Source organism: Capricornis sumatraensis, chromosome 2, assembly GCF_032405125.1.
Source record: "Capricornis sumatraensis isolate serow.1 chromosome 2, serow.2, whole genome shotgun sequence".
NCBI classification, from domain to species: Eukaryota; Metazoa; Chordata; class Mammalia; order Artiodactyla; family Bovidae; genus Capricornis; species Capricornis sumatraensis.
The window spans coordinates 29,789,671-29,815,924 of record NC_091070.1 but is presented as its reverse complement, the minus strand read 5'-3'; the positions used below and the strand labels follow the sequence as shown (position 1 = coordinate 29,815,924).

At 37.0% G+C, this 26,254-nt stretch overlaps 2 protein-coding genes and 1 non-coding gene across 4 annotated transcripts in view; 1 reads left to right on the top strand and 2 right to left on the bottom strand.

The window, feature by feature from the left end:
* Positions 1-11,884, top strand: part of MNAT1 (MNAT1 component of CDK activating kinase) — a 215,615-nt gene extending 203,731 nt beyond the window's left edge. For both annotated transcript variants that reach the window (XM_068965440.1, XM_068965439.1), the window contains one exon: positions 11,548-11,884. In XM_068965440.1, coding sequence (XP_068821541.1) covers positions 11,548-11,668 — 121 coding nt within the window. In that variant the 3' untranslated portion in view covers positions 11,669-11,884. The remainder of the gene's footprint in view (positions 1-11,547) is intronic.
* LOC138074633 (U6 spliceosomal RNA) lies at positions 6,678-6,784 on the bottom strand. Its single transcript, XR_011144465.1, has one exon. It is a non-coding gene; the product is annotated as a U6 spliceosomal RNA (small nuclear RNA).
* A 6,011-nt stretch (positions 11,885-17,895) lies between the features above and the next one.
* TRMT5 (tRNA methyltransferase 5) lies at positions 17,896-26,109 on the bottom strand. Its single transcript, XM_068965892.1, has 5 exons — positions 26,088-26,109; positions 24,271-24,923; positions 21,636-21,760; positions 19,056-19,710; positions 17,896-18,689 (listed from the first exon to the last, which is right to left on the bottom strand). Exons 1-5 carry the CDS (start codon positions 26,090-26,092, stop codon positions 18,637-18,639), a joined length of 1,491 nt encoding a protein of 496 aa, XP_068821993.1. The 5' UTR covers positions 26,093-26,109; the 3' UTR covers positions 17,896-18,636.
* Between the last annotated feature and the right edge of the window lie 145 nt (positions 26,110-26,254).

Genomic DNA, 26,254 nt, shown 5'->3' with positions numbered 1-26,254 from the left:
TTTGTTTTGTTTCGGCTGTGCTGCATGGCATGTGGGATCTTAGTTCCCAGAACAAGGATTGAACCTGCATACCCTACAAGGGAAGTGCCAAATCCTAACCACTGGACCACCAGGGAAGGTCCCCTAATTTGTCTAATTGAAAAAATCAAAACCAAAACCTTCACTTGGATCTTCATAATTGGGGTATAGTAAAAAGGGGAAGAGAGAAGGCATTATTGTTATTTTTGAAGTAGATATGAGAGCAGATGAAGATTCCTGTTGGAAAGAAGTACGTGTTGATTAGTGGAAGGTAAAGACTTTGGAAATTTGGGCTGTGAAAGGCCTATTCCTTATGAAAGCTTACTTTGTATTCATAGTGTCAAAGAATATGTAGGTTGTCATGAACCCTGTACTTTATCAAATGTCTTTTCTGTGCTGTATGCTTTACATATATATATATTTTGTTTAACCTTCTAAAAAATAGTATGAGGTATTATTGTCTCCCTTTTATAGGGCAGGGGGGGAAGATGAGGTTTGAAAAATAAAAGAACTTTCCAAATCATGATATTAGTAATTGTCCAAGGAGGGATGCAAACCCAAATGCATCTGTTTCTAAACTCTTTGTCCTTTCTATTAGCCCGTGATGTCTTTATATATTTATGTGGTACAGGGACAAAGAGGGAAATGGTACAGGGAAGAAGACTGCCATGATTTTATATTTAATTTAGAGTCTGTAGTCAGCAGAAAACCACAGCAATGGGGAGAGTTTTTCTTTTGCAAACTTAGGAGGGTACTTAATGAGGAGAGGAATTGAATTTGGTTTCTCCATCTAGGCTGTTAGCCTTAGTACCATCCCAGGATGTTTCATACTAATAAAGAAGTAGAAATTTGATGCATTATTGTGGGGAAAAATTCCAGATTGTCAGGGCTTTGGCTGAAGTCTCATTGACCACTTAACTGATTTCATCCATCACTTTGTTTCTGCTGCTTTAGTAGATCAGCTTTTTAACCACTGATCAATCCTTAGCCCTGCTATTTATATATGTAATCTTCAAATAGTTTTTCCAGATAAATCTGATTTACTTTCTTATCTTAAATTAATGTATTGACTTTGCATGGAAACCAGGAGGGAGTCCACTAAAACAGTGGAAAGAATAATGTGAATGTAGCATGTTTTGGTATTATATATACTTTAAGACACATTATTATCATTAACATGAATTATTACAAATGGAATCAAAGTAGCTATAATTAGTAATATTTGGTGAAATCAAGGTTAACTAGAGATGATTTAGTGTTTCCAGGCAGATTGTTGACTGGATTAATGGCAGCTGTGGTTGTGACTCTAGTTTGCACCACTCTTTTTCAAATGAAATATTTCATATATAGAAATTATATAGTATATATACTTTACAAAGAGTAATAATAAAACAGTTGCTGAATTGTTTCCATTCTCATTGCTTTCTCTCCCCTCTACTCCTTCAAGTCTTGTATTTTGAATTCTACTTATTAACTTATGAGCTGGAGCAGAGTCAGTGCTATTGAAACTACCTGTGTGCATTTCTCTTACTCCCACTGTGGTTCCACCTAATATCAGAGATTCAGTCACCCTGAATATGACGATTATCATTTTAACAATTTGTCCATTCTCCTATCAGTATTCACTTGGGCTGTTCCTATTGTTCTTTTGCTATAAGAAACACTACTGCTACAAGTACTATGAGTAGGCCCCTTGGAGCCCCTAGATGGAGAAATCTCATAGGTTTTCTGCTTTGCTATTATTATCTCCTTAAGATGACAAGAAGGGAGAGGCACGAGTAGCAGGTTCTAACTCTTTTCCAAGTGACTTCTGTGTCTCTTGCATCTATCTTCTGTGTAAGTCTAAGGGAAGAGATTGTATGGGGTATACTTAGACACACGCAGAAGTGATGGTAAGCCCGATATCTGGGTGCCCTGTGGCTCATTTGACATAATTTTATGTTGACATGTAAAATTAACTGCCGCAGCTGCTTTTGTCAGTTATACCCTGTAGTCCTCTAGGCCTTCGCCCCAGTCCTTTCCCTTCTTGTTCTGTCTCCTCGCCTTAAATATTAAGTATTCACTCTTATGGTTTCAGATGCCCTCTACATACTGATAACTCCCAAATTATGTTCATTCCATAATTTTATTCTTAGTACTTGGCCCATATATCCAGCTACTGCTCTGTATCTCAACTCATGTATTTCTTATATATAATCACTTCAGACTCAAGTCCAAAATTAAACTCACAATTTTCCCCTTCTCTCTTGTCCCACTGCAGTTTGCTTCTCTTCCAGTTTTCCATTATCTCTGTGAGGGCATCTTTCTTTTTCTATGTGACTAGAGAGCTGGAAATTGACTAGACAGTTGGAAGTCCTTCCCTTTCCATTCTCCCATATTCAGTTGATGTTTAAATATCTCTTGAACTAGTGCGTGCTGTGCACTCAGTCACTCAGTTGTGTTTGAATTTTTGTGGACCCCCTCTCCCCCCAACCCCGGACTATAGCCTGCCAGGCTTCCCTGTCCATGGAATTTTCCAGGCAAGAATATTGGAGCAGGTTGCCATTTCCTCCTCCAAGGCATCTTCCTGACCCAGGGATCAAACCCGTCTCCTGTATCTCCTGCATTGGCAGCGTATTCTTTACCACAGAGCCACCAGGGAAACTCCTTGAACTAGTACTTTCCTTTACTTCCACTGCCAACACTCTAATCCAGGCACCGCTTCTCAAGCCTGGAATAGAGAAGCATTCTCGTAAGGAGTGTCTCTGCAGTCAACTTCTGCTTCTCTAAGCCACTGTGCTGCCAAACTAGCCTATTTAGATTACTAGCTTCCAACAACTTTTCAGTGGCTTCCCATTGCTCTTTGAATAAAATTCACATTTCTTAACATTTCCATAAGGCCTTGTTTTGGATACTTTCTGCCTACATCTCTAGCCTCATCCTGAGCTGTAGTGACCTTTTCCTTGTATTCTCAACATGTGCTGTGGCTCCTTACTGCTTCACCTAAGTTCTTCCCTCTGCTGGATTATTTCTCTACTCCTTTTGCCTTGCTTACTGACTCTTCCTCATCCTTTGGATCTAAGCTTAACTCTAATTTCATTTTCTAAACTTGTTCATGTTGGTTTCCCTTTTTATCCACACCCATAGAGCCATGTCTTTCCTTTTCATGATATTTAACATCTTTTTTTTTTTTTCCTACTGAATTACAAGTTTCATGAGAGCATGGAGTCTTTGCTGTCTGTTTTATTCTCAGAGTTGCTTCAAAACCTGGCAAATAGTAGATACTGAGTAATTTTTTTGTTTTTTTAAGAATGAATGAGCTCCATAGATGTGAATTTTTCCTTTTTACGTGCCCCACACTTGGAGAAAAATTACTCTTTCTTCTTTTATAAAGATGTGATAAAACTTCCAGCACACATCTGTTACTAGCATGAAAATCATAGTAAACATTAGACAAACTATATGTTTTCAAGTAGTTCTCACGCATATCAAGGAAATACTGCTTTCACTATGTAGCTGTATTAACTTTCAGTAATAGCTACCTTGACTTAAAATAACTAGGGTGTTCTTTCAGTTCAGTTCAGTTCCGTTGCTCAGTCGTGTCAACTCTTTGTGACCCCATGGACTGCAGCACACCTGACTTCCCTCTCCATCACCAACTCCCGGAGCTTGCTCAAACTCATGTACATTGAGTTGGTAATGCCATCCAACCATCTCATCCTCTGTTGTCCCCTTTTCCTCCTTCCTAAATCTTTCCCAGCTTCAGGGTCTTTCCCAATAAGTCAGTTCTTCACATCAGATGGCCAAAGTATTGGAGCTTTAGCTTTAGCATCAGTCCTTCCAATATTCAGGACTGATTTCCTTTGGTTTGATCTCCTTGCAGTCCAAGGGACTCTCAAGAATCTTCTCCAACAACCACAGTTCAAAAGCATCAGTTCTTTGGCACTCAGCTTTCTTTATAGTCCAACTCTCACATCCATACATAACTAATAGAAAAACCATAGCTTCGACTATATGGACCTTTGTTGGTAAAGTAATGTCTGTGCTTTTTAATATGCTGTCTAGGTTGGTCACAGCTTTTCTTCCAAGAAGCAAGTGTTTTTTAATTTCATGGCTGCAGTCACCATCTTCAGTGATTTTGGAGCCCAAGAAAATAAACTCTGTTATGTTTCCATAGTTTCCTCATCTATTTGCCGTGAAGTGTTGGGACTGGATTCCATGATCTTAGTTTTTTGAATTTTGAATTTTAAGTTTTAAATGTGTGTTCTTTGATAGTAATAAATTCTATAATTTATTTCAGTTATAATTCAGAAAGACTTACCTGAGCAGTCTGTAATTATCTCTTACTTGGGCACCTTGTGGCTTTCAGTTCCCAAATGAGCTTTGTTGTTCATGTGGTCTAAATGTCTGGAATAATTGGTCACTTGATTCCCAGTTATATTAGTGTAAATCGGAGATCAGCTTTAATAAGTTTATTCAAGTTACTGTCTAGATAATAAAGTGAAGAATATATAATAAAGATAACAAAGTCAATGATGACTATGGAAGTTTGTTATATTTTTGGTTGGAGTTCATGAAGCCACATATTTTTATGACCAATGGCCCTAAGAATTATGGACAGTTATTCTGACTTGTAGCACTTTCTCCATTTATCTTAGAATATACAGAGTCATCAGTTTCTCTCTGTGGACATTTCCTGTGTTATTTTGACATTGTGATTGGATTAGGACATCTGAGCACTAACTTCAGTTTTTAGAGTGTTTCTGCATTTTATTTTATTTTTTTTTTAATTTTAATTTTTACTTTATTTTACTTTACAATACTGTATTGGTTTTGCCATACATTGACATGAATCCACCATGGGTGTACATGCATTCCCAAACATGAACCCCCCTCCCACCTCCCTCCCCATAACATCTCTCTGGGTCATCCCCGTGCACCAGCCCCAAGCATGCTGTATCCTGCATCGGACATAGACTGGCGATTCGATCCTTACATGATAGTATACATGTTTCAATGCCATTCTCCCAAATCATCACACCCTCTCCCTCTCCCTCTGAATCTAAAAGTCCTCTATACACATCTGTGTCTTTTTTGCTGTCTTGCATACAGGGTCATCATTGCCATCTTTCTAAATTCCATATATATGTGTTAGTATACTGTATTGGTGATTTTCTTTCTGGCTTACTTCACTCAGTATAATCGGCTCCAGTTTCATCCATCTCATCAGAACTGATTCAAATATATTCTTTTTAATGGCTGAGTAATACTCCATTGTGTATATGTACCACAGCTTTCTTATCCATTCATCTGCTGATGGACATCTAGGTTGTTTCCATGTCCTGGCTATTATAAACAGTGCTGCAATGAACACTGGGGTACATGTGTCTCTTTCAATTCTGGTTTCCTTGGTGTGTATGCCCAGCAGTGGGATTGCTGGGTCATAAGGCAGTTCTGTTTGCAACTTTTAAAGGAATCTCCACACTGTTCTCCATAGTGGTTGTACTAGTTTGCATTCCCACCAATAGTGTAGGAGGGTTCCCTTTTCTCCACACCCTCTCCAGCATTTATTGCTTGCAGATTTTTGGATCGCAGACATTCTGACTGGTGTGAAGTGGTACCTCATTGTGGTTTTGATTTGCATTTCTCTGATAATGAGTGATGTTGAGCATCTTTTCATGTGTTTGTTAGCCATCCGTATGTCTTCTTTGGAGAAATGTCTATTTAGTTCTTTGGCCCATTTTTTGTTTGGGTCATTTATTTTTCTGGAATTGAGCTGCATAAGTTGCTTGTATATTTTTGAGATTAGTTGTTTGTCAGTTGCTTCATGTGCTGTTATTTTCTCCCATTCAGAAGGCTGTCTTTTCACCTTGCTTATATTTTCCTTTGTTGTGCAGAAGCTTTTAATTTTAATTAGATCCCATTTGTTTATTTTTGCTTTTATTTCCAGAATTCTGGGAGGTGGATCATAGAGGATCCTGCTGTGATTTATGTCTGAGAGTGTTTTGCCTATGTTCTCCTCTAGGAGTTTTATAGTTTCTGGTCTTACGTTTAGATCTTTAATCCATTTTGAGTTTATTTTTGTATGCGGTGTTAGAAAGTGATCTAGTTTCATTCTTTTACAAGTGGTTGACCAGTTTTCCCAGCACCACTTGTTAAAGAGATTGTCTTTACTCCATTGTATATTCTTGCTTCCTTTGTCAAAGACAAGGTGTCCATATGTGTGTGGATTTATCTCTGGGCTTTCTGTTTTGTTCCATTGATCTATATTTCTGTCTTTGTGCCAGTACCATATTGTCTTGATGACTGTGGCTTTGTAGTAGAGCCTGAAGTCAGGCAAGTTGATTCCTCCAGTTCCATTCTTCTTTCTCAAGATTGCTTTGGCTATTCGAGGTTTTTTGTATTTCCATACAAATCTTGAAATTATTTGTTCCAGTTCTGTGAAAAATACTGCTGGTAGCTTGATAGGGATTGCATTGAATCTGTAGATTGCTTTGGGTAGTATACTCATTTTCACTATATTGATTCTTCCGATCCATGAACATGGTATATTTCTCCATCTATTAGTGTCCTCTTTGATTTCTTTCATCAGTGTTTTATAGTTTTCTATATATAAGTCTTTAGTTTCTTTAGGTAGATATATTCCTAAGTATTTTATTCTTTTCGTTGCAATGGTGAATAAAAATATGGAACACTTCACGAATTTGTGTGTCATCCTTGCGCAGGGGCCATGCTAATCTTCTCTGTATCGTTCCAATTTTAGTATATGTGCTGCCGAAGCGGGCACTATTTCTGCATTTTAGTGATAATTGTCTGAGCATATTATTGCTCTGATTGTTTTTAATCAATCAGAGATAGACTTCAGATTGTTAAGGTAAATCTTTTATAGCTTTGTCTGAATTTCTTACAAGAGCTCTGGGTCTTGACAGCTGAGATCTGTTGGCTGATCTCTTTTAATGGTAGTTAGATTTGAGTTTTGTAGGCTGGGAGGCAGAACTACTTGGAACTGGTCTTTTTAATGTATGATGGCTTTAAATGCTGACTTTAAAAAATGGGCCACCTTGTAAAAAGAAAGTCTTAGTCTCTAGAGTTTATTCATTCCTTTCCTTAGTTTGAACCAGTCCAAGTTTTTTAAAAGTTGGACTTTTTTTTTTAACTCTCTGTAGGGCCTGGTAATTTGAGGAGGAGGAAACTACTATGAGCTTCATATTTTCATTTTAATTTAAATTCTGAGATTCTTTGATTCTCTGGAGCCAAAGCACTTCAAGGGTTTTCATGACGGAGTTACGACTGGAGGAAAAGAGTGCTGCCTCTTCGTTCTGAGTGACAACCCCTGCCCTCTGCCCCTAGCTGAGAACGCAGAGAACTGTTGCATAGCACTAAAATGAGCTGAGTCCTAGACTTCAGCCATATGGTCAGTATAGGGCTTTTTAAAGGAAGGAAAATAGTAAAAGAGTAATTTCAGGGGAGCTCTCTTATGTTAAAGAACTGAGAAAATGAAGTCTTTCTGAAGCTAAGTGTAAATTATACCACCTTCTCTGGGAGCAAAAGCTGCTAAATGTAACAGAAGAAAATGACAGTGTAGGAAATCAAAGTTTAGGAACAGACTTTCAGGGGTGATTTTCTAACGCTTAATCCTTTCTTACTCCCCTCTCAGGATCCATTCCCTCCTTTTCCTCCCCCTTCTCCACAGTCTGTTTGAAAGAGAGTTTGATGGGTAATGGCAAAGGAAGGCACTTTTAAATGTAGTGTAAATGAAGGCATAAGATGCCCTTTGTATAGGAATTATTGTAGACATGCTTTTGAAAACATACTTTTTTTAAGCCTTATTTAAGAAAATAATCAAAGGTATGATTTTAAAATCTTTGAATTTAGTCTGCTTTCAGTAAAAATAAGGTATAGGTACCAAAATAAGCAAACCTTTTTTTCTTTCCTGGTTTCTGCTTATAAGATTTACAGGTATTTAAAATAAACCCATGAAAAACAGAAATACTGTCCTGGGATTGGCTAAATAGTAAGAGCAATTACCTCCAGGCTCCAAAATCCAACTGAGCTTGACTTTTGGAAATAAATTTGGCTAAGACTTCTTCCTCATTCTGTTGTATAAAGGTGTACATGAAATGATACTGACCTCTGCCAGAAACCCCAGGAATCCTATTCAGTGATGTACTTGAAACGGTCATGAAAGAATTAAAACAACACAGATGTGAATTACTGTGAAAAAGTAGGCAAAACACTAAATTCTCATTGTGTGGTTTTAATGTTGCAGATCCTTCAAAATTCTTTGGTATACCACAATAATTAAAGGGTTTAAGAACTTAAGATACTTAGAAAATAATAGCCCACAGTTGAGTAACAAGAGTGGCCCGTTTTATTTTTTTAAATTGAAATTAATGTAGATTGCCATGGAGAAAATAGGTTGAAATATTTAACAATAACTGTTTTGTGCAGCTACAGCCCTGAAGAAAAAACAGCAATGTAAGTAAGCAGATCTTTAAAGAATCATGCTTACAGATATGTTTAATGTCAATGATTTGCTAGAAGAGAAATGCATTGTTTTCAATGCTATGCAAAGAAGTTTTAATGGACTTGATGTTGGCAGTGAGAATCTACAACTTAGCATTAATAACTCAAGTTTAAAAATATTTGCTCATTGCTCTAGATTATGACCATGTTCAAGAAATACTATTTTCAAACACTAATCATTTTAAATAAACTTTTAAAAACTCATTTATGACATCAATGAGTATGACTGTTTATTACATTTTACCTATAAAAAGTTGCACTGTTTTATATACTCTTTATGGAAACTGCACAGTCATAAATTAAAAGATGCAACTGTTTTGGATATTTTATTGGTGGGCCTGTGTTTTCCTGCCAGCAGTGCAGCTGTTTCCAGTTTCTCAGGATAACATGTAAAAAGCTGTATGTATACGGCAAGTTTATGCTTGAATTGCCAAGCCAGAGATGGTATGACTCAACTTTCCCAGAAACAAGTTGTACCAAAATGTGATGAATTAAAACAGCTAGTTGCACAGTGGTTTGTATTGTTATGAAAACCAGTTCTTCATTTATGATAGTTGGCTTTGTAAGGTTGACACATTCCACTGTGGTACTTGAGTTTTGCCTTGGCTAAACAGCCATTGGAGCTAAGAGTGTGCTTTTGCGGGTCTGAGGAAAGGGAAAAGGGTGATACAACATTATCTGGGATATGGATAAACTTAGCTTGAAACTTGTATCAGGAATGGAAGATTTCACTTCCAAGATACCTGTAGAAATATTATTCACTTATTATTTGTGTGATAGTTATTTCTTGGTGAAGAGAAATTGATTTTATGTTGTTTCAGGTTAATTTTTACTTTCTGAGGTGATTTAACACTTAGCTTATTTCTCATCCGTCAGAGTCCTAACAGTGAACATTGTATTTTATCCTGGAAGGTAATAAGCACATACTTTTATGGCATGTATTAGGTTTGGCGAATTCCCATTTAAATCCTATGGGACCCAAGGTTATATCAAGAGTTTGACAACAACTGTTCAGTAACAATGGTCTCCAAGGTGGGATGCATCCCATCAGGACATGTAAGATAGGATATAAGGAGAAAATATTAGAACTTTCATTTAAATATTCTAATTTCATCCTTTAAATGTTTTAAATTTCATATATATATTATAATATATTTACTAATGTATTATGTGTATATATACTATGAAAAGTGAAAGTGTTAGTAGCTCAGTAGTATCTGACTTTTTGCAATCCCATGGACTGTAGCCCACCAGACTCCTCTGTCCATGGAATTCTCCAAGCAAGAATACCAGAGTAGGTAGCCATTCCCTTCTCTAGGGGATCTTCCTGACCCAAGGATTGAACCTGGGTCTCCTGCATTGCAGGCAGATTCTTTACCATCTGAGCCATCAGTGGGGGGGAGAGGGGGGAGTGAAAGTGTTAGTCATTCAGTCATGTCCGACTCTTTGCAACCTCATGGACTGTAGCTCACCGTGCTCCTCTGTCCATGGGATTTCTCAGGCATGAATACTGGAGTGGGTTTCCATTTCCTTCTCCAGGGAATCTTCCCGACCCAGAGATTCAACCTGGGTTTCCCACTTTGCAAGCAAATTCTTTACCATCTGAGCCACCAGGGAAGCCCATATATATATACTATGATATATATTTAACACTTAGTATACTAATAGTATATATTAATACTTTATGCGTATAATTTTAAACAAGTATACAAATTTTGGAGATGCATACTCAGATATTTTTACTGCTATAAATATACTATCAAAAAAGTTTGGAGATTGTTGCTCAATAAATATTAATTTCCTTTCACCTTTTACTTTCCTCTTTCACCCTTGGTAGAGAAGCAAAGAATTGAGTTAACACCTTGATTTGTGGCAGTGTGAATAAATTATAGCCAATTCCAGGAGCTTATGCTGTGTCTTACTCTGACCACTTTTTCTATTTGGTCTTTTATATTGCCATATATTTTTTAATCACACAAGCTTATTAAACATGGGTACAAATGAAAAACAGACTTGTTATTATGTTAGAAATAATAAGTTGCTCATGCATCAAGACTTTGACACACAGGAAGTTTGAATGAATGAGAATAGAAAAGTTTCCAAGTTATTAAAGTGTTCTGGTACCTGATTTATTCATTTGCCATACCCGTAATTCTAAAGTGGGTGAAGCTGCTTTACTTCCTGAGGCCTGAAGAAACAATGTGGTTTCTTAAACTAGGCATTAAAGCAAAGCTGGAAATATTTGTTTTCTGACAGTGCTGGTAGTCATGCTAACAAGTTTTCCCTCTTCAGCTAGGATTATCCCATTGTAAGGCCCGTTTGTATACCTTTATAAAGGCAGAAAGTTTTAATTGCTAAATGACATGTGTGTAACAGTCTTTTGAGATTTAATCAAGACTCTTCTGTATTTACTAATCGAGACATTCTTTTGAACTCAGGCTGTCTCAGAGATTTCTTAGATGTAGTTTTCTAAGATTTCCTTTCATGTAGGAGGAGGAAGACAATATGTTTTTGTAATATTGAAGTAATTTTAATTTTTTCTATTTTTATTTTTTTGAAGTAATTTTAAAGTAACTAGTATGTTCTCTCCCCCCATCACTTGTTTTTTTTTTTTCAGAACATATTTATTGTAAAATATTCAGTATTTATGTAAAATTTTAGTAATACAGTAGTATTATGATGTGCATTCATTTATTAAGTGTATGCCAGGAAGGATAGCAGCAGTTAGGTACCCAAACAATAGCCAGCAAAATAAATTAGTTCTGAAAATTGGGAATATGAAACATTTTAATAGCAAGTATTATTTTTGAAGACTCCTTTAGAGCTGTTTTTAGATCTTAATGAAATTCATTTTATAATTTAGAGTTGGTAAGTTTCCTTTTAAAAGATAACAATGCATTTATAAAGTCTGAACATTTCAGTCCTAGAATTTGACTTTTGAATCAGTTTTACTGTTGCTTTTTAAAGTGTTACCAGTTTACATGTGCTTTATATGCCAACGCCACACTTTCTGTTTTGTTGTAGGTATTTAAACCATGTCAGAGCTGCCTCGCCACAGGACCTTGCTGGAGGCTATACTTCTTCTCTGGCTTGTCACAGAGCACTACAGGATGCATTCAGTGGGCTTTTCTGGCAGCCCAGTTAACCTTTATTTCTCCCCTATAAGATCTGGACCTTGGAGCTGAACCAGAGAGCTAGCAAAAGTAAGGCAGACTTGTAAAATTATAGCCATGTACAGCTGCACAACAACAGTCCTACCACTAGCAGCTGCATTAAAGTATTTATAGAGAGAAATTTTCAGAACTAAGTTGGGTAATATAGTGGATAAATATTTGTGGAAAAGATTTATTTTTTACTTATATTTTTCTGAGCAGGATTGAAACCGTAAGCCTCATCTGATGGAAGATATGAATAATTCACCTATGTGAGTTTGAGGTTGACAGACTTGTAAAATCTTTTAAAAAATAAAGCCAGACTTTATATTAAGTTCTGTGGTTTTTCTCTTATTACAGTGTTTTACTTGAACACATTTAAAAATGCCATTTTGAATACGACATTTAGTGTTAATATCCAAGACTATTATTTCTTCTCATAAAATGTTCCATTTTTTTTTCCCAATGTCTTCTTAATACTAGTCCAGACAAGTGGATATATTTCCTTCTACCAGCAGGTTGTGGCAAGTAAAACCTGACCTGTGATAATGTCACTCTTTCAATATTAAGGACTAAGTGCCTGTTTTGAGCAGTGGAAAGTGAGACAAACCTTGATCAGTGTGTTATAGTTCCCAGCTGTGAGCCTTACTTAGGATAAACCAGAGCAGAGTATTAACCTGCTTTAATGACAAATTCAAAGAAGTAAGTTAATAAAATTTAATACTTAAAAGGCACCTTTCACCTCAATGTGAGCTCATTTTATGATGAAACCTTGAAGACTGGAATGAATATATTTTAAATGAAATTTCTCTATGAGTAAATTGCAGACCCCGGTATAGTTTCTTTTGAAACTTCAAAGGCTTTGAGTACACCCTGAATGTTGCTTACAGAGTTTGGATGTGGATAAGTTGGATATTTGTAGCATCTCAACCTTGTATGAGTCTGTTACCTAGATGACTGGGTACGGGATATCATTTCTCAAAGAAATTAAGGGATTTTCTATCAAATCTCCATTACAACAGATGTTAGTTTTATGAGTAGAAAGTTATGTGAAACAAAATTTGTGGGTTACATTAGAGTAGAAATTTCATATGTAACAGCACCATCTTATCTAAGTAGGCATTAATTTCAGGAGTGCATGTTCATCTTCACAACCCTTCTGTCTTTGATAATTGAGAAAATCAAATAGTTAAGTAGGCTAAAATCATACACACAAGCCAGAATTGGAACACAGGTGAGTTTTTTTTTTAAATCCAACTCTAGTTCTATCTATACTCTACTAGGTTGCATCCTATTTTTCATATCTATTGGGTTGGCCAAAAAGTTAATTCGAGTTTTCCTGTACCATCTTACAGAAAAACCCGAACGAACTTTTTGGCCACCCTAGTATTAGTTTTTTCCCAATAGAGGACTAGCACTTTAAGTACAACACATAAATCTGTTCAAAGAATAGTGAGAACACTGGACTTGTGGTTAAGGATTTTCTGTACTCAGCTGCCAAAGTAAGGTATCCAGTCTTTAAAAAATAAATACTATTATTTATTCTCAGTACCTTGTATGATGTATTTAAATAGAATGAATTAATTATTAACAAAATTTTTCAAAGGCTTTCAAAACTTTTTTTCTGAACCTACTTTATTATTGTGGAAATTACCTGCACCTGATTTGGGAAATCAGTTAAATTCTACCACCTGGATACATTGTAATTATTTTACCCTTACTATTGCCATACTTTGTTCAACAGGTCAAATTTAAACATTGTTAACTGACTGTATTAGATCAAAGGGAATGGTGAAAGATAACCTAATGGCAACAATTTACTAAATAACAGTATTCTATGTTGATGAAATTATCTTCTATCTTAGTGATTTACTCTCCCAAAACAAAAGTGTGAACAAGTCTTTCATCTACATGAATTTCCTAAGTTTTACAACACTAGCACAGAAACAACTACTGAACATTAACCATCTGGGAAGCACTGTGCCTCCTGCTTTGTGAGGAATCCTTGTAACAGTGTTAGTATTATCTCCACATTTTAACAAATAGGGATGCTTTGGTTAAGTAACCTACTAAAGGTCAGTACATTTTAAAAGGAGCAGAGTTTGGGTTTGAACCCAAGTGGTTAAACTGCAGAGTCCATGTCCTGGAGATGACTGTCAGACTTATAAACAGCAGCTGTGTAAAACCAAGTCTGAGTAGACAAACTTCTAAAGACCTTGAGGAAATTTTACAGATCGAGTTCTAATATGGGATATAAGTGATATCAACTAAATAACCATGTTGATATCTTTAATAGAAGTTCTGAGGACTTCATTACATGAAACATGATTTGACTACTAACTGCATTCTCTTTTTAGCAGATACTAATGGTACTGAATACATGTACATGGTAATTGTAATGTATTATTATTTAGTATTCCTTATTTTCTTTCAATAAATATTTGATCTAAACTTCTTGCTTTAGTCTGTCAACAGGTGACTTGGATAATCATTTCAATATCTAAAGTGGCAGAAAACTTGTCAAAAAAAAGTAACAAAGTTAAAAAGTCTATCTACTGAGTGTTCTGGCCGTGATTTTCTAGTGGATTAACCAAGAATTCAGTTACTAGGTATCACATCCAAAAGGAGTCACTGAATGGATCTTACTGCTTTACATGTATGAATAAGAACATCATTTGACCCACACTTAATAGCCTAGCACATGGATGTACAGTATTAGGAAAAAGTTCTTATTCCACTTGCAAATTTATTGTCTACATTTAGGGACTTCCCTGGTGGCTCAGATGGTAAAGCATCTGTCTACAATGCGGGAGACCTGGGTTCAATCCCTGGGTTGGGAAGATCCCCTGGAGAAGGAAATGGCAAGCCACTCCAGTACTATTGCCTGGAAAATCCCATGGACAGAGGAGCCTGGTAGGCTACAGTCCACAGGGTTGCAGAGTCGGACACGACTGGGTGACTTCACTTCAGACCGGGAGAAGGCAAACTGTAGGACCTTGGCTGAATCCATCTGCTTCCTGTTTCTGTATGCTCCATGAGCTAAACTTGTCTGTATGTTTTCAAGGCTGGAAAAAACCAAAGGAGTAATATACTTTTTAACATATGAAAAGCATATGAATTTAAAATTTCAATTTTTCATGTTTCTTTTTGAAATACAGTGTTTAAGTATTGTCTGCAGCTACCTTTTGTCTACTGTGGCAGAGCTGAGAAGCAGCAGAGGCCTTATAACTTGCGCATCGGTGCTCAGTCATGTCCAGCTGTTTGCGACCCCCTGGACTGTAGCCTACCAGGCTCTTTTGTCCATGGGATTTTCCAGGGAAGAATACTGGAATGGGTTGCTGTGCCCTCCTCCAGGGGATCGTCCTGATCCAGGGATTGAACCCAACGTCTCTTGGCATCAGCAGGCAGATTATTTACCATTGTGCCACCTGGGAAGCCACCTTATACCTTACAAAGCCTGAAGTACTATCTGGCCCTTTACAGAAAGTTTGCTGACCCCTGACCTACATATACTTGCAGAGAAGGGAGAGGAAGAAGAATTAAAAGTCCCAAATAAGCACTTCCTGGTTGAATTAGCCCCCAAGGTTTTGCATAGGATGGGTTGGGTTGAACCCCAACATAATTTAAGTGTCTTTAAATAAGGAATAAAGGTTCCAATTCATTACCTCCCTATGCTGCTGTTGCTATTTAGTCACTCAGTCGTGTCTGACTCTGCGACCCAATGGACTGTAGCCTGCCAGGATACTCTGTTCCTGGGATTCTCCAGGCAAGAATACTGCAGTGGGCTGCAGGGAAATTCCTGACCCAGGAATCAAATTCACATCTCCTGCATTGTTACCTGTACTTCTTATGATGTATTGCTTTCATCTGTTTATATTATTAGCTGCTAAAGTTATTTGAATTTGTAGTTAATGATTTAGAGCAGGAGTCTGCAAACTTTTTCTGTAGAACCAGAGAGTAAATGTGTTTTAGGCTTTTGGGGCCAAGAGGCAAAACTGAGGCCATTATGTAGATAAATGAGATAAAATAAATTGGCAAAGTTTTTTAAATTAACAAAATTCAAAATATTATTGAGTACATTTTTTTGTGGGCTTCCCAGGTGGCTCAGTGGTAAAGAATCTGCCTTCCAAGCAGGAGATGCTTGCCAAGCAGGAGACTTGGGTTCGATCCCTGGGTCTGGAAGAGCCCCTGGAGAAGGAAATGGCAGTTAACTCCAGTATTCTTGCCTGGGGAATTCCATGGACAGAGAAGCTTGGCGGACTACAGTCCATGGGGTTGAAGAGTCAGATACAACTTAATGTCTAAACAGCAGCAACAAATTTTTAATAGTGCTTTTGTGGGGGGCGGGAAATTAGATTTAGTTGGGGTTCTAAGTGTTCCATCATCAAAATGAATTGTAATTGGTCACCTGCTAATGGTTATATGTAATGAGATTTTACATATTTCATCTTTAAAAAAGTCTTTTCAGACAGATACTACCAGATATTGGAACGTGTGATTTTAACGGAGCATGTACCTCATTTGGAAGGCTTTTCTTAATCCCCCCTTGGTATTTACCTTTTTGCATGTCATTACAGTAATACATTTATCACTTCCAGTTGAAGAAGTTCAGTTGTAGTTAAATGGGTTCTGAAACATGGAAATTTCTTTACATTTGCACCAAGTTTCCAAAAATGCTAAACTCAGAAAAATATATCCACTAATATGTGTGAGAATGGAAACCTTGTTCCTTAATTTTTGATAGATGAGAAATGTAGTCATTTCATACTATTGCAGTATGTTTCACATTTGTTACTTTTGTCCTGTAGTTGTGGTTGATATATATGAGAAATACTATCAAGCCTTTAGCAACTAACTTTCTAAGACATTCAGTATTTTAGAAGTGTTTAAGGTTGGTTCTTAAGAAAAATTTCAGTCTTGGCCATGAACCAAAAAAATTGCAGTCAGACTTTACAGTTGCTAAGCAAATCAAACTTAGGTTAAGAGTGTCAGGAAATTTGGCTTCAATTTCAGACAAAATTGAAGGACTTTGAGGATGATTAAAGTCCATGAAAGCAAATGAAGTTTATCATTGATATTACTGGTTCATTAACAAATGATAGATTCAAATATTGCTGCAAGATACTTGCTGGTGAATAATATAGTGAATAACTATAGGTTTTAAACACCTTACATTTTCATAAGCTTTTAAGTTTCTCCACTAGATATTTTTTTTAACCTCACACTTTCTTTTACCATCATTAGTTATAACAGATCAGATTCTGCTTCAGGTTTTACTGAATTCGTTTCCTCAACTTTTTTGAACATATTCACCAATAGTTCCATGCAGAGTATTCATAGAGGCTAATTCTTCAGTAACTTCAAACTCAGAATTGACATTGCAAATAAGCGAGAACTGAGCTGTATTAGAAACATCTATCAACTCATCAAGAGTAAACAACTACTTGGACTCATTTACCGTTTTGACTATTGATGGTACTCCCAGTGTTCACAACTCTTTGGGCAACTGTCCTTGCCAAAAGGCTAACAGTCCTAAACAAAACTTGCTTTCTCTGGACACATTTCTTAAGACTGCTGCTTTCAAACAAACACAATTAACTCTCCATCAGTAAACAATTTTCTTTTCTTGACTTATAAAACTCACTTGGAGACTTATTTTGGTTGTAGCCCCACTTTCATTTTTTATAAGGAAATTCTACTGTAAATGTCCAGTTTAAATATGTAATTTTTCTGACAGTTGCTTGCCTGTGACTTGGAAATACTGATGATGAGTAGTTCTTTGGAAATGTCAAAGTATATTTTACTTTAGCTCAGTTATGGATGCTTTATCATCTAATTCAGTATCAAAAATGTTCATACTCTACCATACTTTAAAAGCTCAACATGGATGTCCACTTTTGTTGTTTTGGAATGATGGATATACACTCATAATAGTAAAATAAAATGTTATAGCTTAGCAATATATGTGGCACAAAAAATGCTGTTGCATTATAACCATGTCACTGATTCGTAGTGTGCTGAGCAGCAATGTGAAGTGATGAAAATCATATCCTGTCTGTGTTGCAGCTGACTACTCAGCTCTGATGTTATACAATGAGGGCAGCCATTGCCAGTATGTAAACAAATGAGCATAAAAAATAAGTTCCAATAAAACTTTATTTATGGACACTGAAATTCAAATTTCGTATAATTTTCATGTCACACATATTTTTTTCCCAATCATTTGAAAGTGTAAAAACCATTCTCAGCTTACTTGCCATACAACAGGTGGTGGACTGGATTTGGCCTGCTGGACATAGTTTGCCTGTCTCTAATCTAAATAATCTCATTTGTTATTATTAATACTTCTATATTAACAGTAATAGTATAGGAGTACTTACATATAACTTAGCTACGCTCTTCAACTAAGGATAACTGTAAAATGATTAGTGCTTTCCTAGTTAGCATGCAGTTATCATACCTTCAAAAACTATTTTCCCAAGACAATATTTAAACATATTTATCTAATAAAATATTAGATATATATGATGATAAAATTATAAAACAAAATATATTTAGTAGGCTTATTCAAATTTAAATTTGATAATTCCCAATTTATAGGACTGTGTTAGTCGCTCAGTCATGTCTGACTCTTTGCAAACCCATGGACTACAGCCCACCAGGCACCTCTGCCCATGGGATTCTCCAGGCAAGAATACTGGAGTGGGTTGCCATTCCCTTCTCCAGGGGATCTTCCAGATGCAGGGATCAAACCTAGGTCTCCTGCATTGCAGGCAGATTCTTTACCATCTGAGCCACCAGGGAAGCCTCAAGGGTAAAATAAAAGGATTCAATACTAAAGTAACTGAATGCTAAAATATTAGAAATCATACAAATGATAGTTCACTATCACAAAGGTCTAGTGGGGAGAGGGAGAAAATATTTCCAATTAAGTGACTGAAGCAATTTGTGTATTTTCTTCTTAAAAGTCTTTATCTGTCCTCTGGCGCTTAAGAGGTGGATCTTCATGATTGTCTGTAACAAATCCAGAAAACCTATATTATGTAAGATACTTAACACTTAAAAATAACTTTTAAAAAGCAAATAATATAGGCATTTTAAACATTTTTAATATAGTCAACTTATGCATGAAATAGTAACATTCCTGTGGATTTATTTTAATGAAATAGCTGCCTACTAGAATGAACAGTGTGTCATAATAAAATCTGTAAAATTTTGAGAAATTAGTCACAGTTGAATGGCAAGGGGTCTTGAACTGAAATATCTAACTAGAATTAATTTATTTCAAAGTTTAAAAAAGAATATAAAATATATAAGTTGCCCAAGAAAGTTATGTTAAAAGTATTACAGCTTACATTTAATTTCCCAGAAATCACTTACCTCGATTTACGGTCTGGTTCTTGTAAAGTATAGCAGCAGGAATCTGAAAAGTGATGCATAACATTTCCTTGTTAGGGGCCACATTTCTTACTAGGTGAACTGAACTACATGCCTCCAAGGAGATGCCTAACACAGTTCCAGCTTGTTGCTGAACATCCTTAGCTGGATTAGCATCTTTGGAAAAGCTGTAACAGTGCACAATGGGAAGGAGTTCAATGCCACATGGCTGTCCATCTAAGAGTGCTTTGAAAGCGCTGAGAAACTCAATAGCCTTTGCTGGCAAATTCATGACGATGTGCACAGAGTGTTTTCTTTCTTTTGACAGTGGTCCCAGCTGCTGCATTAACTCTTCTCTGACTGGTCCTTGCAGGAAGTCTTTCCCATCCAAGTTAAAGACTTTTACTTTTTGGTCCACTTTATTTAATTTACAGTTGTGCAGTAGCCATTTATGGGATTCAGGATTGAGATCATTAGCAAACACAGTGCAGTTTTTCTTTGCTGCTGGAATGGCAAAGGGCCCAACCCCAGCAAAAACATCAAATAGGACATCCCCAGGTTTGAGAAGTTCTGTGATACGGCTGTGTTCTGTGGAGAGACGAGGATTCCAATAGACTTTTGAAAAATCAAATTCATAGGTGTAATTGTTTTCTCGAACCTGAAAAAAGTATTATAGTTTTGGTTAAACTGCTTAGTCTTAAATTCCAGCCACTGACAGATGCATTCACACATACACACATTTACTACTACAAATTTACTACTATTAAGAGCAAATTACAGTGAGTTTAAAGGCATTTAGGTTAGAAATCTGGTGTTATGCTAAACTTGAGGGTAGTTACTATCCTGCATTAGATGTTTTCATGAGAGAAGTCATCTCTTTAAAACCAAACAGCTCTCCATCTCATCCTAAAGGATCATAAAGTGGCTCCCCGATCACACTAGGAATTTTTCAGATAGGCCAATTGACTGGCTTAATTATATGATCTCCTGTCACCTGATAGGAAAAAGCCTTTAGGGTGAAACAACACACTACATCTGTCTTCATGGTGGGTAGCTAAATTGCAGACAGCTCTTCCACACAGCAAACATGCTTTCCTTCCTTAGTTTTCAGTTTGGCAAGATAGATGCATCATGTGTCAGTGAATTTCAAGGTACTTCGTTATGTTTTTAGACAGTTACTTGGACTTTGCAGGTTTCATGTCTATATTAGAGCCAGTGTATAGAATAAATCATTCCCCTGTTTTTGCCTTTCCCAAATCTGAGTGTTCATGGATAAACTACAGTGAAGCTAAGTCTTGAACAAAATTAAAACTTAATAGCATTTCTTTGGGGACTATCATAAACATGATAGAAAATAGAAAACAAAACTACAGTTGTGAAAGGTAACCTCACCTATCATCTTGAGCCCCTTATTTTAACAGATGAAGAATCAAAGGCTATAAAGTTCCTAAGTTCTATAAATCTAATAGAGACATCTATATTTTCTCTTCATGGACCATAATTCCAAATTTGTACATATTTTTTCCTCCTGACCACATCAAATCCTCTGATCATATTATTAAGTTTCAAGAGTCTGAAACTTAATATGGGAAAGATATACCCATTTGAATGCAGAGTTCCAAAGAATAGCAAGGAGAGATAAGAAAGCCTTCCTCAGTGATCAATGCAAAGAAATAGAGGAAAATAATAGAATGGGAAAGACTAGAGATCTCTTCAAGAAAATTAGAGATACCAAGGAAACATTTCATGCAAAGACGGGCTCAATAAAGGACAGAAGTGGTATGGACCTAACAGAAGCAGAAGATATTAAGAAGAGGTGGCAAGAATACACAGAACAACTATACAAAAAAGATCTTCATGACCCAGATAACCATGATGGTGTGATCACTCACCTAGAGCCACATGCGAAGAACTGACTCATTTGAAAAGACCCTGATGCTGGAAATGATTGAAGGCAGTAGGAGAAAGGGACAACAGAGGATGAGATGGTTGGATGGCATCACCAACTCAATGGACATGAGTTTGAGTAAGCTCCAGGAGTTTGTGATGGACAGGGAAGCCTGGTGTACTGCAGTTCGTGGGGTCACAAAGAGTCGGACACGACTGAGCAACTGAACTGAACTGATGGAGCTAAATAATCTTCAGTGATGGAGTATTCCATTGTATTATTATCCTAAAATTTAATCAGTTATCTACTGATGATATTTAGATTTTCATCCCATCATATTTATTTATTATTATAAAAATGATGTAGGAGTCTAGTGGTTAAAATTCCATATTTCCACTGCACGGGAGACACGGGTTCAATCCCTGGTTGGGTACATCATTACAGTTTTGTCCAGTTATATTCTTGAGATAACTTCCTATAAATGGAGTGCTAGGTCAAAGGATGTATCTATTCAAAATTGCAATATATTACCATACACTCTTCCTGACTTCACTCTCCCATCAATAGTATATGTAAATGCTTACAGTCTCACATACTCATCAATACTGGGTATTGTATTTTTTTAATCTGTTATCCTGATTTCAAAAGTTAATCTTGATATACACTGTATTAGGAGACAATAAAATATTCCATACCTTGGTCATCATATTCTCCTCTCCAGATAGTACTTCCATTTCAAAATTTCGGTAGGTATTATCAATATTATTGATTTTATTTACTGCTGAGGTGATTCCTGGATTTTTGTCAATCATAACTTGGCCTAAAAGCACAGAAATCATGATAAACACTGCCTTCTGGTTGCAAAATAAAAGCTAAAATTGCAAATATGAAATGGATGTGAACTATATTTTCTTCTGGTTTATAGCCAAAAATTGCATCTACTATGTGTGCATGCATTCTAAGTGGCTTCAGTTGTGTCCGACTCTTGGCAACTGTATGGAATGTAGCCCACCAGGCTCCTCTGTCCATGGGATTCTCCAGGCAAGAATATTGGAGTGGGTTGCCATGCCCTCCTCCAGGGGATCTTTTCCAACCCAGGGATAGAACCCAGGTCTCTTATGTCTTCTGCGCTGACAGATGGGTTCTTTACCACTAGCACCACCTGGGAAGCTGGCGTGCATAGAGGAATGCAGTTCTAAAAATTCAACGGATTACCAAAGTTAATGTCTGACAGCCCCTATGCAAACACACAAAAAATGTGTGGGTACATTTATAAAGAAAAAATTTTGAAGAGCTTGTTCTGCCTAATATTTTTCCATGTCTTTTACTTAGTCTTCTCAAATGTATCAGTGCAACAGTAAGCAAACAGGTAGACCCAGGGAACTGGTTAAAAAATTGAAGAGATATTAAGGACTATGGAAACAAATGGTCTCAGAAAACATTAGCCTGTCCCCACTGGCCTCAAACCAAATGTTTGCTTTATTATGTATTTAAAATAGATACTTCCACTTTGGAAATGTATACCAGCAAAATAATGTTTTCAAATAAAAGAAACATAGATTCTTTACTTTTCTCTAAATAAAATGTTTATTTAAATTGTTCTTTATGTCAAATATTTTCCAGAGCACAAAAAGCTACAAAGGTTTAAAAGACACTGGCAATGGTATATTGATGCCGTATAATCAAAGTCTGCATTTTTGTCAGCACTTTAAAAAAATTACAAGAATCTATATGCTATCTCATTGTATAAAGAAAGATAAGTTGATTTGTAAGTAAGTATAAAGTACTCCATAATACAGATACAACAGAGGACGACAGAGGGTGAGATGGTTGGATGGCATCACTGACTCAATGAAAATGAATTTGAGCAAGCTCCAGGAGTTGGTGATGGACACAGAAGCCTGGCATGCTGCAGTCCATGGGGTTGCAAAGAGTTGGACATGACTGAGCGACTGAACTGGACTTTTTATACAAATACGCTTAAATACCAACTGGAATTTGTCTAGTTTCTCTCTGATAATTAGATACCTGATTTTGAATATGATAATGTCAAACTATCGTCAATCATTGTTTTATCTTGTTCTGCTTCAGGTATCAGAACTCAATTTTTAAGGTACAGAAGTTAGTTTGAAATGAAGAATTAAAAAAACATTCTAAAGGTCTATAGTAAAAGCTTTAAAATGACTTCTGTATGAAGATGTTTCATTTTCAATCTGTGAGTGTCCTTTTATGAGAGCGAGTTTATAAAATAAGAGTGCTAAAAGAATGTTGAGTTTGGACAGGCAGTGATTCAACGGAAAGCCTAGACTTGACATTTGTACCAGATCATAATTATAAGGCTCTGCTTAAGTATTTATTATGTTATCATTATTCATTATTAGTCCCTTTCATCAATAAAAACAAAGTAAACTCATAACAGCATATCTCTGAAATTCTACCCATGCAAAACACTGAGCACTACATTTTAAAGCTGAAAATAATTCCCAGAAGTTCTGACAATTACTCTGTATTAAAAATATTAATCAGGAGAATGCATGGACATTAAATATTTATATAAGGACAAGAGCAATTTTGATTAGTCTTCTACTTCTTTCTTAGTCCAAAGAATAAAAGACCCATGCTTTAGCTCTGGGCTACAGAGTTGTTTCTAAAAAGCTAGGAGTACTAAAAAACAAAGTATGGTGCCTATGATATAGAAGAGGCTCAATTAACTGAACTGATGAAAGCATGAGTAAACACGGTCTTGCCCTTTTGACTATGAAACACTCAAACTTATGAAACCTAGCATTCAACATAGTCCTGAAGGACTAATAAGTTCTGGATACCAAAATGATAAGTTGCCAAAGAATTGTGCCAAAGCAAGTGATTGAAGTTAATGCTTATGTATTGTAAACACAAAAGCTTGAACTGATATTTAGAGCTTGCTTGACTCTGGGAGGGCTTCGCTGATGGCTCAGTGGTAAAGAGTTCACCTGCCAATGTAGGAAATGTGGGATCGATCCCTGGGTCAGGAAGATCCCCTGGAGAAGGAAATGGCAATCCATTCCAGTACTTTTGCCTGGGAAATCCCATGGACTGGGGAGCCTGGTGGGCTAGAGTCGATGGTATCTCTTAAGAGTCAAACACGACTTAGCAACTAAACAGCAACAACAAATGACTCTGGGAAGGCTATTCCAAAGTGGCCCTCAAAGAGTATTAGCTCAAGATCCTGCTTAAAATTAAAATGATAAAATGTCTTATTTCTATAATAGGCATTTACTTTTTTTTAAAACTAAAATTAGAACTTGCTAATTGGTTTCTAATATGTGACTATTACTAAGACACACCTACCAATTAAATGCTTGTAAGGTAGTTGATGATCTCGAAGGTTCAAGTGAGCAATGTGTCCAACTCTGCTAAACCCTGAGGTCACATCTTGACCTTCAGGAAGCACAGCTCTCAAGATTTCTTCTGACTTAAAGTTTTCATAAGTTAGGTCCAAATTATATTTCGATATTTGTGGACTGACATTCAGCTGCTTTAAAATACTGAGTTCTTCTTTCTCAAAGGAATCAATGGTAAACATTTTATAGGGATCCAACATAATTAGTCTACCTTCTTCATCTTCTGGATCTTCAATCACACGTTTTATGCCTGGGCGCTGCAGTGCTGCTCTTTTAAGGGATCGCATCAGTTTATTGACTACCTCTTTCCTCACTTTAAGCACTGGGATGGTGACTGTCTTTTTAAAAGCTGTTCTATCAAGTTCTGTCATTCCTCGGACATCGGAGGGTGGGGAAAACAATTCAGAGTCTCTGTGATTTGTTTCTATTTCAGGCATGGTTGAGAGTCTTTTTCTTTGATCCAGCAAGAAAATAACAGGTACTCTGCTAAGCTTCTGTATCAACGATGCCCAAGGTAGTAGAACCAGTGATGCTGACTCAGTTATTCTACAGCTTGCCACTTTGAGAAGTCTTCTTGAGAATCCAAATTGTCTCAATAAGCTAAAAATAAAGCATTCAATTAAAACAACTACCATAAAGCTACAAACTAGCTTAACATGTTCACAAGTCTTAATAAAAATTTTAATTGTTTCAAATAACCTGCTAAATGCCAAAGATGAAAACTTTTAGTGGTATGTGAGAAGTGTAATATTAATAACTTCTCCAGGATAGGATGACTTTTATTAGTAGTAAATAATAAATCTGTATACTTCCAGCCCCCCTGCGGCCTGGACTAGGGTTTAGTGATCCATCACTCTCGCTATAGTCAACAAACCTCCCCACCCACAATTTTCTACAGAACATTTTGGGACTGGAAGGCCGAAATTTAAGTTAAAGGATCATCTCTAAGCGAAATGGTCACTATATTGATAATTTTACCAATGTCAATATTTAAAAGGATATTCTTATGGAAGCTAATTGGGTCGGATATTGTGCTGAACGCTTTACTCACAGTAACAATCTTGGGAGATGTGTGGTGTTGCATTCTCATTTCTGCAAAGGTGTAAACTAAAGCTCAGAAATAGGTTAATTGACCCAAAATCTTGTTGCTGTAAATCGTTGAGCAAGGACTAAAATCCAGGGCCTGCGTTCTTAATCTATTTCAATGTTGTCTTTGATGTTTTACTGCCACAAGTCCTACCTATAAGTAGAGGTTTCAGTATTTCTAGGATGGGAACTGCTGAGTGTTACATGCACATCCCATTAGTATCAGTTTTTCATTTTGCCTTCCGGAATACGAAGAGGGAACTTTAAGGAAGGGCCCTGCCTAGGAACCCTGTAAAGCAACTGTCAAAAAGTTGACAGGGTTCAAACTGGGTTTAGCAGTTAACCAGATGTGTGATCTTGGGTAAATTACTTTAAGTGAATCTCTGCTTTCCACAAGTAAGATGTGGCTAAAGGTTCTATCGGAAAGTTCTGAAGAGATGAAACACCCCTCACTTCCCCGTACTCAGGCCTAGGCTGTGCACCGGGCGCTGGGCGCCTTCCTGCCGTTTTAGCGCCCAGACAGCGCGAGGCGGAGAGCCGCCGAGCCGACCGGTTCTGCCACCGGACCCTCAGCCCCTTCGAACTCTCTCTCAAGGGCACCACGGCCGCCACTTCACCAACGTCACCATCCCATTTCCTGGCGTCGCCCCGTAGCTGGCTCCAAGACCAGACCCTCACCTCATGCTCTGGTACAGCTCGGAAACGTGTCTTCGGCGGGTGGGCGGGCCCTCGTGGGCGGGCCCTCGATGACACCATCAAGGTTCGCCGCCGTGAGGCGAGCGTCACCACATCACGTCGATCCCTCCTTTCGTCCCGGCCCTGGTGAGGTACGGGAACCCGGAAGG